Source organism: Numenius arquata, chromosome 6 (genome assembly GCF_964106895.1).
Source record: "Numenius arquata chromosome 6, bNumArq3.hap1.1, whole genome shotgun sequence".
Classification (NCBI taxonomy): domain Eukaryota; kingdom Metazoa; phylum Chordata; class Aves; order Charadriiformes; family Scolopacidae; genus Numenius; species Numenius arquata.
Window position 1 is genome coordinate 21914138 of NC_133581.1, and position 13096 is coordinate 21927233.

Below are 13096 nucleotides of genomic sequence, written 5' to 3' on the forward strand. Positions count from 1 at the left end.
ATTTAGAGACCCCATATAATTTCTTATTTTAAGAAAAATTATTTAAAGTCTGCTTTAGTAATCTTGTGCCAATTGCTCATCTGGGATGGATCCCTTTCTCTCCATGTGACTTGGTCTCTGTTGGTCTTGTTTGCAGCCAAATACACTCTTTGCTGGCTTATTAACAATCAAAGGCCAAAAACCATTCAGCATCAATTCATTTTATTTACTTTTCAGATTATACAAACGCATGTATCCAATAAATTCTAACACTTGTACAAAAGTTAAAATAAACTTAGCTGATTCACCTCCAGAAGATGAATCTGCATCCTGCCCATAATCTGCTGTACTGAACTAAAATCACAGGTGAATAGATCTACTTTGTGGCTTGTCTATGTGCACAGAATCCTACAACTGTAGCTAAACTTATACTGGAATAATTATACCAGCATAAAAGCCATTATTATTTCAAAATAGGATAATAAACAGTAGTAATGCACAGTGTAGATTCTATCAGCTAAAAAGGAAAAGGACCAAAGACAGAAATTATACGAAGATTGTAAACTTATCGAATAGAGTAACCTTAAGTCTCTGTAACAGGTCAGCTCATTCACTCCCTAACTACTACTGACACTTCAGAGTACTCATATATGATGACAAGGAGTTTGCACTGCACCTTCCAGCATCACACAATTTACATCACCAGCATCTATTAGATGTTTACCATTTAATGCACCTCACTTTGAAAACTCCAGAGGGTGCCTATATGCATTATCATCTAAACACACTGAAAGAACTTCAGAGCAAAAGTAACCTACTACCCCCACGTTCCAGCTTTCAGTCCAGCGTATGCAGCCACAGGGCAAAGCGTAGTTCCAGAATAGGCCATTAGGCTACACACACCTTGAAAGATCTGGGAAGTTCTAGGTAATGCATATGCAGCTGCCCTATAAATGCTGAAATTCCATGGGGCAATGATCAATAACATTAAGTGACTGTTTTCAACATGTTAAACTTAGCACTGAAGAACGCTAAAGAACTGCAGTAACAAGTCTTTAGTAAGAATTATGCATATGCAAATAGTAATTTCAGAGATTAGAGTTTACTAAATCTTTCTGAAAATTCCCAATGGCAGCAAACTTGATCCGTGGATTTCACCCTTTCAAGCTTTACACACCTAATCCAAGGTGAGAAGATTGCAGAGACCTAAGCAATGTAAGCAGAACAAGCAGCAAAAATCACTTTCTTAAGTTGGTAATTCATACCATATTTTAACTGTCATAATGGTTTTTATATATTATAGAACAATACATGCAGAAGTACACCAAAGCAAAATTTTACATGCACAGATTTTTGGCTTGTTTACTTAAAATGCAGTCAATCAATTCCTTTAAATTGCAAATAGGGAAACACATTGAAAAGGCTTTCAATGAATTGCTGAATTACTATTACTATTACTATTGTTTGAACAAATTACCTGATCATTACTGACAAAGAAAAGTCTCTGCTTAAAAGACAGTATCCCCCCATCCTGTGAACTGAGACCTGGGGCCGCTGTGTAGACACAGCACAGGAGTAAAGAGGAAAAGGGGACCTTTACCCAAAACAAGCTTTTGCACCTGCAATAGCACGAGTTCAAACTGGGGATGTGTGAGCACATGTGTGAATGCACGAGCCAAGAGATAAACAGGACGGGAGAAATTACTGCCAGAGTTATCAGGAAGATGGAAATATGCTTTCCTCTGGACAACTGTTCTCACCTTAACTTTAAATTCTGGTCTAGAGAGGACATTACATGTATAAAAGGACATTAAAAATACAAGTCTACTTCTTATAATATAGAACATTAGCTGTAACTTTCTCTTTACACAGGAGCAGAAAGGAAATAAGGCATTACTACTCTACACTCTCTATCATCCATTTTTCAGGAGATTTAGAAAGATGATGATGTGATATAATAAACGTTATTTTAAAAATTGGGGCGGGGGTGTGTGTTCCACAAAATGTGTTTTGGGGCACTGAAAGTAAGAGGTCACTTTCAGAACAAATTTAACATTTGGGATATTCACAAAATAGTTATTAAACTTCATCTTAAGAATAACACGCTAATATAATATCCAAAGGGGGATCAGATTTCACATTTCAAAAAGGGTACAACCAAACTGAGTGTTCTCATCCTCTGCTAAAAACCAAACGTCGGTGACTCATCAAGCGGCATATGCTTTGACACAGTAGGATCACCAACTCTCCAGTCCAAGCATAAAAATTAAAACTTTATGAAGCATGAAGTCATTTTGTTGGCAGTTTTTCCATTGACTCAGGAAATATTTGTGAATGTTGTGAATCTGCCATTTTATGGTTTGGGATTTTGACAATTTCTTTTTCCTCCTTTTGCAAGGGGGACAGACAGAGGAAGAGAACATGAACAGCAGGAAATGGGAGACTTGTGAATTATTACTTATGTGCATTTTTCAGAATGACATATTTGATCTTACCAACTTTGTGTTCGCAATGTTTTAATGTACGTATGCTTAAGACAACACACAAGAATGATACAATCTTGTAGTAAGGTTGTTATAAACAAATGTTTGAGGGTTTGTACTGCTCTCATTAAGCAGATTTTCTGTAATGCACGAAATGCAGTTGCACAGGCTCAGTTACTGCCATAAATCACTCCCTAATTTGTTGATGGCAGGGTTGGGGAGAGAGGATAAATCTCTTTCAAAGCGCAAAGCAACATACAATTTGACCATTAAGTTCCCGAATGACGTGAGTCAACATTTTTTAAAAAAAGATTCTATCTATGGTGCTCTTCCAAGCATTGTTAGTATAAATTCTAACTGTGTAATTGGTAAGAAGCACAGCTGAGGTCAGTAGAAGTATCTGCTGAGTCAAAAGTATTAAATCAAGTCTTGGTGTGCTAAGTGGTAGCATCCAGAAAATGCTGTTAGAAATAAGAACCTCATTTTAGCAAAGTGTGTATACACCACACAGAGCTATATGTATACATGTGTATGTCTATGTGTGTGCATATATATGTGCATTTTTTTGATGGCTAATAAAGTCACACACACAGAGTAACTGAGTTTTATGGGTGAATTCTGTAGATGTAAATTATGATTCTTCTGAATACCCCCCCTGTGGATGCTCAACAGCTTCCGGCTTCAGATGCTAGAAAAATAAGCTAAGTAGACTATTTTTTCAGTTGATAAAAGAAGGTTTTCTTCAAATCAATGAGATTTCAAGAAGATTTCAAATCGACAAGATCTGAAGTTTACAGCAACGATCAAAATACAATAATGGAAAAAAACAACCAAACAACAAAAAAAAACCCAAGGCACTGTGAGGGGAGAGGAAATAAGAATGTTTTGACTTATTCTCCTAATTCCTGTAGATACATGCAAGTCAGTATGGCATCCATACTATTAGCTAGAGCATCTAAACAGCACCTTAAGCCAGACAGAAATGTGGATCAGACCAAGCATGTGCTTGAGACATAAAAAGCTGGAAGGAGAAACCAGTGCAGTATCTCAGATTTCTTTACACTTTCTATTAGTAGAAACTTGAGGTGAGAGAGAAATCTTGCACACTCAATTGCTCTGAAACATGCTAAGGAAGTCTTTACCATTTTTACCACTGTTAATTTTTTATTAGACTGCCTCTAGTCGTTTAGTCACATTCCAAACTTCAGAGCCCTGTTAAGGTCAAACTTCCAAATGCTTCACTTTAGTCTCAGATGAGGAACATATCCCTATATAGCTTTAACAAATGTTACTGGGACAATTAATTGAGACTAGCATCATGAAACAGAAAAATTCATGAAGGATTACATGGCAAAGCTGCATCACCTGCACTCGTAAAATCAAGTGAGTTCTATTCCCATATTTAATGGAATATCATGTGTTCACCTTCCTTGTGAGTACAGATATGGAGTATTATTCAGACTAAATGTAACACCTATCTTTTTTATATCTTATCACAACTTTATGAGAGCTGATCTCCAATCAAACTGACCAGCATCCCTGCAGATAAGAAATTCTGGGTCAGTTCAGAATGACAGTACTGCAACAATGCAAAGTGTGATTCATACATGTCAACAAATAAAGTAGTATTTTATTTTCTGTCCAGGGGTAGGAAGTTGAAAATAGGCCATCAGCTGATTACTACAGCCTGTGCTTTTCTCTGGAAAACTTGTTATGACATGCAACTGCCAAGAAATTAAACTGAATCCCAGGCTTTCAGAGATACCAGGGAGAATACTTTTTTTCTGCAGATTATGTAGCTTTTACAGTTGCTATATTTATCTTGCACCCTAGGTTATAATGGGTACCACCTACATACACCATGTGAGTACAACCTCCTTACTTTTCAGGTAGAATTTATTTACAAATTATCCTGTAACAAGCAGCTGCAGCAGGAATGAAGGTAACTGGAATGACAGAAGTAGCCTTCTCAGACCCACCTTGATCAATTGTGTCAAACAGGTCCTTGTACTATCCTGCAAGAAGCTCAAAAAAGGTTCAATAGTTCTCTTCTAGCATTCACAAGCTAAGAAATGATTTTTTTTTTCACTTTGCAGTTTAATTAACCGCAGAAACTTCCAAGAGATTGATTCCAGTTTTTTGTGAAGATGATTCTGCCAAGCCAAACATCTAATCTGCTCTAGCTGAATTCTGACCAATCTCATGTATCAGCAAGGTGAAGGCTACTGGGAAAGAAGTAAAACCTCTTTTTTTTTAAATTAAATCTTACGTTTGTCTTAGTGGGATATACCATTCAATAAAAAAAACAAACCTGAACTGTATTTAAGTGTGAAAAGTACTGTCCAGATTTCTTTTCAAGTCCTGGACACTACGTTTCATGGACTGTTTGTTCAACGAGGCACGCATCTGAATGGTTAAATCAGTATTACTTTCATAGCCCAATGCTTCATAAACTTATGTTTCATTACAGATTGTACATGTGCCGAATTCTTGTCTAATGACCATGTAATAGGGCTCGTTCAATTATTCTCCTTGGGTTTTAGAAAGAAACAGGAAGTTTGGCTATAAACAATGCAGTCATAGAATAAATTTCACCACAGCAAGTTCATCTGAAAAATATGCATTCTTTACAACACAGACAGGAATGGCATTATGAGAACCAACACATCCTGCTGCACTCAGTTTTGGTGGGTTTTTTTAATTTTGTTTTTTTGCATTAATACTTAGGCAATATAAGAAAAAAAAAACTTTTAGTTAATACTGGATGTCTTGTGATGAGGATTACTTGAAAGATGTGGATAGTGAATCAAAAGCAGCTGCTAGAAACCACAGGATAAATAACAAGTTTGCTAAATTTAGTATATGTTATGAAATACATACAATGGAGGAAGAGTCAGCCGTTGTGAATTTTTATCAGCTGGGAAAGAATTACTATAGAATATTTTACTCTTTACGTATAAAATGAGGAAATAAAATAAAGGAAAGATGACAGACATTAAATAATGACAAAACTTTCAACAGGAAGATGTCAGTTGATCTACACTAAAATTTAAGCCTAAAATACATCTAATTTTTTTGTTACATTTCTGCTTTTAACTCCTCTTAATAACCTACAAAAGTATCCAGCTAAACTGTAGCACTAATGAAATAAGAACAACTATTATTCTCTGGCTTCCAGTTGCAACTAGAAAAAGCACAATATTATTATTACCATGCCACATCCTTTAATTATTCTACAAATAGGGCAACATTTCAACTCCAGTAGTAAATAAACAGAGTACACCTGGATTATTAAAAGCATTTTCTTAAAATAATCAATAACGTTACAGTTCTTCACTAAAAGAGCAAAAAATTACTTTAATGAGCTGTCTATTTAATCTTAACTAATTTTAATATACTTACTGCCAAGGTTTTACTTGTTTTTTAATTTTCATGGGGGAAAGAAAATATTTCAAACAAAACAATGATAGTCTGCAATTACAGATTGGATTAGGTTTTCCCTAGGTTCTAGCTTTTAAAAATAACAAGTATTATATCATAGCTGAGATTCTGTGAAGCACTTTACATCAAATAGGAAACAAAATGTCTATTTTTGAAAGACTGAGGTTGCCCAAAAATAATTAAATACATGTTTTAAAACGAGGCCTGCCAAATAGCTGACATCCAAAATCTGACCTACCTAAAAACTGGGGTATTATTCTATCAGTTTTAAAATCTTGCCATTTACACGCACAAAAATCTTGCCAATAAATACACTTACAGAAATATTTATGTACATTACAGCACACTTATACATATTTGTCCTGTGCTGGCCTGATAGAGGCGGCCAGCAGAGGGAGCAGAAGTTAATAAACCTTTTCGCTAGAACAAAGATGAGAATCATTTATGCTATGTCAAACACGGAAGTAAATGAAAGGAACACCATCTTAGCCGTCCCATTAAAAAAAACATATGGTGGAGATAAAGAAATTCTATGAAATGTTTTTGGTTGTTTTTTTTTCCAAAGCAGATAACAAACAACAAACACAAACAAGTACATCAAACTTACCTTTGCGCAAAAATACATGCATTTCTGTATGACAGAAAAGTACATCCTTACCAGGAACAGGAAAATATTTTCTAAAGTGTTGCTCTATAACATTAATCTATTGTTTCTAGATACTTTTTTTCTGCATTTTTGTTACTTATGGTAAAGTTTTTACCTGCAGGTTAATCTCTGCTTCATAGAAAGTTAAGCAGGAACAGTAGTGTCTCTCTGAGTCTATATCAGTCAAAACCACCACAAAGAATGTTGGCTGTTTTCTCTCTTTCGAAAGCTGCCATCCTCCAGGTTGGCAAAACTAAAGAAACAAAAACAAAGAAACATATAGTTAAGCAATAATATCCATTGTTTGAGGAAATTTGGAAAATATTTTTAAACAATGTAACAGAACATTATCTGAAACAAGACACGCATTTTATTTTAAGTGAACATATGCAGGGTTGCAAATTTGGAGAAAATGGGGAAAACCCAATAGCTTTTGGAGTTGGTCAGATGGATATAAATCTAGCTCTATAGACATGAAGAGAGATATAATAAACTCTATGAACTGAAAATGTGGTCTTTTGAATTCAGTATTCAAGACCATCTTCGCAGGATTTAACAGACAACTACAGGAATAAACTGACGCGTTATGCAGGTTTCATTTGGATAACAGGTTAGAATTTGAAGCTAAAATTGTTGTGTCTTGAAATGTCTCTACATTTTTAATTTCTCCACTTACTTCTCCATTAATTTATCTAATCAAACACAGATACTCCACCTACACCTACCTGCAAAGTTATTCAGTATTTACTCCTACAAAGGACTATTTATAGAGTAATATTTTTTCTGCATTTACTGGCTACCTCTCTAAACTTTATTGTGAACATTTGAAATTTTATAAGAGGTCACACCATAGCAGCAATATAAGTTTTGCGACCCCTGTGAAAAATATGTTCAAGTTTTGTGACGTCATAAGTCTCAGGGACAAAGAAATTCATTTGCTTTTTGAACTCAAAGAGGCAGCAGTTCTCCAAATACTTCGTACGTACTTAGAATACTAATTATTTCCAAGCTCTTGCAGCAATGAGCAGAGTAAATATGTGCAATACTTAAAACATGTGTCAAATAAGTCCAATTCCTTTCAGCATTTGTTCCCTCAAGCTGACTGGAGCCGTGGCAGTGGAAGTCACCAGAACCGAAGACAGCAATTCTGATCTCAGAATAGAGATGTACAAGCAGTATGAACAAAAGGGAACTACAGCTCAAAAGCAAAGGGAAAAGTGTATGTTCTTTCTTATTATTTAAATGACTGGAGTACAACATCCGTTAACAACTTGTTCCCAGTAATGGAAGAGTGTGCTGAAATTTAGAAATCAGTTTGCTGAAGATTCTTGAGATGACCTTCATGGAATTTTGTATTCACATGTTCTTTTACTTGAAGCTGAAGTCACATACACAAAAAATTCACAGGTGTATTATTATTAGCAAAATTATAAACTTAGAATTTACATGGGGCAAAGGTAATAGCCCCTGTATGTATTAGGAATAATAACATTTTTTAAAAAAAACGAACCCAAAACAAAAAAAATCAAGACCCAAAAAAACATTTTTAAAATTGTTAAACAATGCAGATACCAAAGGAAACAGAGAGACTGCTCAAAATCTCATGTTTCCAGCAATTGCTTCTTTCCCCTAGACAGCTGCTAAGAACTGAGAGAGCATGAAGAGTAAGTTGTAAACACTTACTACAGATTCATCTTTAGAACCTCTACAATAAAACCTGGGTAGTCTTACGTGAACAGCAGTTAAAACTCTGCCTGTGATATACAGTTTATTTTATGGTTCTGGGAAAATCCTCAGAACCAAAGTTTTCTCATGTTACATTCTTCATATTCTAGATAGTCAGCTTAACACTTCTGAGTCTGTATCCTTAGAAGTGCTAAGCACCCATTCCTGAATCTGAGAATAACTGTTCTGAACATCAAAAAGTACTCTGAGAAAAGACATCCCAGTCATTCCAAGCTAAGCATCCAGTATTAGTCCATGATTTTGATAATACTGGTCTAATCTCCCTTTGTTTTTCATCCTATGTCAGTTAAAAATAAGAAGATACCACTATTAATCTTGCAGAACTGCTATAAAGATAGTGTAATATGGTCGATATATACAGGCATTATAACAAAAGCATCATGAAAGAAGTTTGACAATAAAATCATTAGAATTCTGTATGTATTGCAGATCTTAGGTGATGTGTGGTAAACGAAGCCTGGAATCTGTAGCTCAAATGAGATAAACCTCCAAACCCCTGAAAAACTATTTGTTCAACAAGTAGAAGCTAAAACGCAAAGAATGCAATAAGATTCTGTTAATAAATAAAATCTTTCTATGGCATACTGTTAAAACTGAATCATCCATACAAGGTAGGTTAAATTAAGGTTGCTTATGCAGTCCTAGCTCTGGCACTTCTTAAGCTGCGAACGCTTGAGTTGACAATCTCAACAAGCTTTCAGATCTGCCAAGTCTACCAGTTCTGACAGGAGACCCTTGCTGCTGCTATTGCCATTTAGCTTTACGGGTAATTTCCCATCTCACACCTGGAAGTAGCAATCTATCAGATTTCTGAGTCTTTGGAATTCCTGGACAAATAACTTTTATGCATGCACCAAACAATACCCTACTAAACGCACAGAAGAGCTGGTATTCTATATCCAAATAATCCACAAACAATGTATTCTGCACCCAAACGACAAATATCTGAGCTTGGGGTATGTGGTTTATGCATAGCTGGTTTTCATATGACACACAGGATCTACCAATTTTGAATTTTGAGGGATTGGTAGGTTCATTTTGAATGTGCCTTTTGTATTTATTTTAAAATAAAATGTACTTTAAAATAATTATTTTTACTGTAATAAGCCATTATTACCAGGTCTACTGCATAAAATTTATACCAACATCTGCCCTGTAAAATGAGAAATACAAAGGGAAAACCAGCAGCTAAATTCATAACTATCAGAAGTGACTGTTGATCTGGGCAGGCTGCTTTCAATAGCTATCTCTCAATTTTTATCCATGCCTAAGCCCTACTCATGTCAGTGAGAATTCTTCCGGATTTCAAAACGATCTTGTGTAAAACATATACATCCTAGATTTAACTATTTTACTAGAAAACAACAATTAGTGATTGTTAAGGAAAACAGCTGAAGCAGAGTATGCTCACTGGCTACACAGAGAATCCGTGTTTTCAAATAAACTGGAAGGAATTTATAAATATAGAGATCGAGGATAAAGACAACATGCTCCTCCAAGAAATTAAACAATGAATGATTCTCATTTTCCTTAAAATAAGGTAATAAATATTAGTGTAGTATTTGAAATGCAAACACTGAGGAAAACTTTCCAAATTAGTATAAATACAAGCTACTATCCAGTACGATTACCAGCACAGTCTGGCTACTAAGAACAGGAAAATGTTTCCTTACCAAGCCAGACGCTATACCAAAACAGACGAAAGCACCACTGTGAATATAATTCAAAGGTCATGTGCTTCTTCAGTAAACAAGAAAAAAAGTTTAAAAATGAACACGCTCCCATATTGTTTCACTTATTTGCCAGAATTCTTGGAACCAGAACCATAGCTTCCATCAAAGACACTGGAAGTTAGAAAGAATCAGACTGTCCATCTCACTGTTTATAGAAACAAGCCTCTAGCTGTGGCGAGTGCTTCAGATTGACTCCACATTACAACTGACTGCCTTCTAAAATCTGGTGCAAATATCCAGAAGTTGTGCTGAAGAATATGTGACAGATCTTATATTCAAGGTGCTGAAATGACATTTCAAGCATTGTTTGAAACTGCAGGTGCCCACCGAAGCAAGGACCTTTCTCTTAATTATTCTTACAAATGCTTTCAGACTAAACAAGAAAGCAGACAGATTTAAAAATAACGCAGTGTTTGAAAGCAGTGTAGTTGGGTTTGTTACCTTTAAAAATTTTTTGTCCTCACTACAAGCCTTCTCTCTAAAGTCGAGACATGATTAATAATGTTTAAATGATTTATAAATTTGTTCCTTCTTTCCTACCTAGAGCCATAGCTGTACTCCCACTCTTTGCCTTGTCCTTCTCTATTAAAATAAATCATTTGCATAAATCATCATATACCTTACATATACTGTATACACCTTTGGTGTCTAGAATCACAGAATCATAGAATATCCTGAACTGCAAGGGACCAATGAGGATTGAGTCCAACTACTGACTCCACACAGGGCAACCTAGAAGTTAAATCATATATCTAAGAGCATTGTCCAAATGCTTCTTGAACATCAACAGGCTTGAGGCCATGACCACTTCCCCGGGAAGCACTCTAAAGCCTGTTGGAAATTTGAAGAAAATGTAAAAATAGTCACAATGTCTATTAAAGTACCGGAGGAATCAGGATATAGGAAGAAGGCTTACTGGGTACTGACGAAGTAAAGACTAAATACTATTATTATATTGAACAGCAATTATATAATGTTCAAGTTTCATTAGAGAAAAATTTTAGTCATTTGTATCCTTACCATGGCAGAACTATATTATTTGCCCTCCATATCTCTTGATCAGAAATTATTCATTTGCTGAATTGCATATTAGAACTTTGTCGTTTACCTCTGGGTTTGCACCCAGAGCACCACCAGGTCCGTAGCAAAAACTCAAACCAATATCTAGTTGGGTCTGTACAGTTACAAACAGGAAGACTGCTCTCTCTGCAATTTACACTGTTTTCTGTATCAATGATCTGGTCAGCTTTCCATCAGAAATCCACTACCTCTGATGGCACTACTAAAGTAGAAAGGGGAAAAGGCTTGTTCAGAAAGTTTACAACATGATATGTATTATCCGCAAGTCATCTGTTGAAAGCATTTTTTTGAAGAGTTTATAAAGAACTGAAGACAAGGTCTGTTATATGCCATTACAGAACCCTGCACTTAAATAACTGTATTTAAAATAGATTCTCACACTATATATTTTCTTCAAAATATATTTGTGCACTTGTTCCTTGTTAAATAAAATCCAAAGCTATCTGGATGCACATAAAATAGTAAAAAACTATCAACAAGGCTTGAATTAAAAGATCCCAAAATGACTTTAAAATGTAAAACATCCGACAGATATCCACCTAACTTTCCAGTTTAACTCTTTCCCCAGACATCTGATTCTCCCTTGGATCACTCTGGGGATAAAGTTTTGTTTTAAGTCCACTTCTCTAGGCTTTCTTTTACTTTTCAAATAACAGTGGTTTGTTTTTAACATGTACTATCATCATCTTTTCAACAAACCTCCCTGAAAATAAAGGACCATGTTCTGGACATCATGTGAAGGAAGTTTGTTCCATCTGGACTTGCAAGACCTAGCACCAGCTGCTGAGTATTTCACCATTTCACCATTCACTTATGTATGGAATTTTGGCAAAGGGAATTTTCTTTCTCAGATGCATACCTCTACTTAAAACAAAACAAAACAATTACAATGCTCACTGGCATAATAAAAAAGCAATGTTATGAAGCTGTAAATCTAAGGAAATGCTTGGAGCTTTGGGGATATCTCTGAATGTAAACTGAATGCAAAATATACACTGAATTTTATTGCATCTTCCTGCCTTTCAACATCTTGTATCTAAGAAACCACATATTTATCTTTAGCCTAGTCTAAAATAAAACTAGTGCACTTGAAGTATACTCCAAATTGTTTCCAGGTAAAAGCCCATTTCAAGTGTTGTGGAATATTCTGATGATCAACTGTAAACAATTAAACTCACTCATAAAGAAAAAAATAGCTTTTAATCATGAAAGAAATATAAAGGCTTTTCTACCCTAGACTGCACTGAAATACAGAGTTCCCCAGGATGAACCTTTATACAGTCAACTTATAGCACCCATGAACTGCCAGAACCTGCTGCCAAGATCTCCCACAAAGGTCCATGTGAACCAGCTGCCCAGCTTTCCCACCCAGTCCAGGCAGAGGCTGACCAGGTGCTGACGCCAGAAAAGGGTTTAAGAAGCTGACATTAATATATTTCATTAATTTCAGCCTTTCTAACTTAGGAGGTCAGAGACAGAGGAAAGGCAAAAGGAGTGCAAATGCACAGCATTCATTTGAAATGAAGGAACTGCTTTCTCCCCTTAGCAAATTGAAAGAACACATTTAGGTGTCTGCACACGCTGGCGTTACTGGACACTAGCTGCCCCTTAGCCTCTCACACCTGAAACTAGTTGAAATACTTCAGGGAAATCACACTAGAAGCGGCAGGAGGGTTGTTTGTGACTACAGGTGACATTCCTGTCCAGCAAGAGTTACAGGTGAACAATCTTTCCTCTTCTTGCCTGGCACAGACTCTCCCCATGTACTATGGGCATTTCCGCCTCAGTAGTCAGCTCCTCAGTCAAACGTAAAAACCATGTCAAAAATGACAGTGAGAAACACTTCCCCTCAGAGAAAAGATCCTCAACCACATTCCTGGGCTTCCTAAGGCTGAAAGTTGCTGAAAGATCTCTCGATGTCACTAATCCTGCACAAGTGACAGACGAGGTTTTCTCTAATTTAAACTACAGATTAAAGAGATCCTCAA

General features: G+C 35.8%; 1 protein-coding gene across 1 annotated transcript in view; it reads right to left on the bottom strand.

Moving 5' to 3' along the window:
* SBF2 (SET binding factor 2) overlaps nucleotides 1–13096 on the bottom strand; it is a 272334-nt gene that overhangs the window by 153048 nt on the left and 106190 nt on the right. Inside the window, exon 3 of the mRNA XM_074149757.1 lies at nucleotides 6665–6802. Within this exon, the coding sequence (XP_074005858.1) occupies nucleotides 6665–6802 (138 nt within the window). The remainder of the gene's footprint in view (nucleotides 1–6664; nucleotides 6803–13096) is intronic.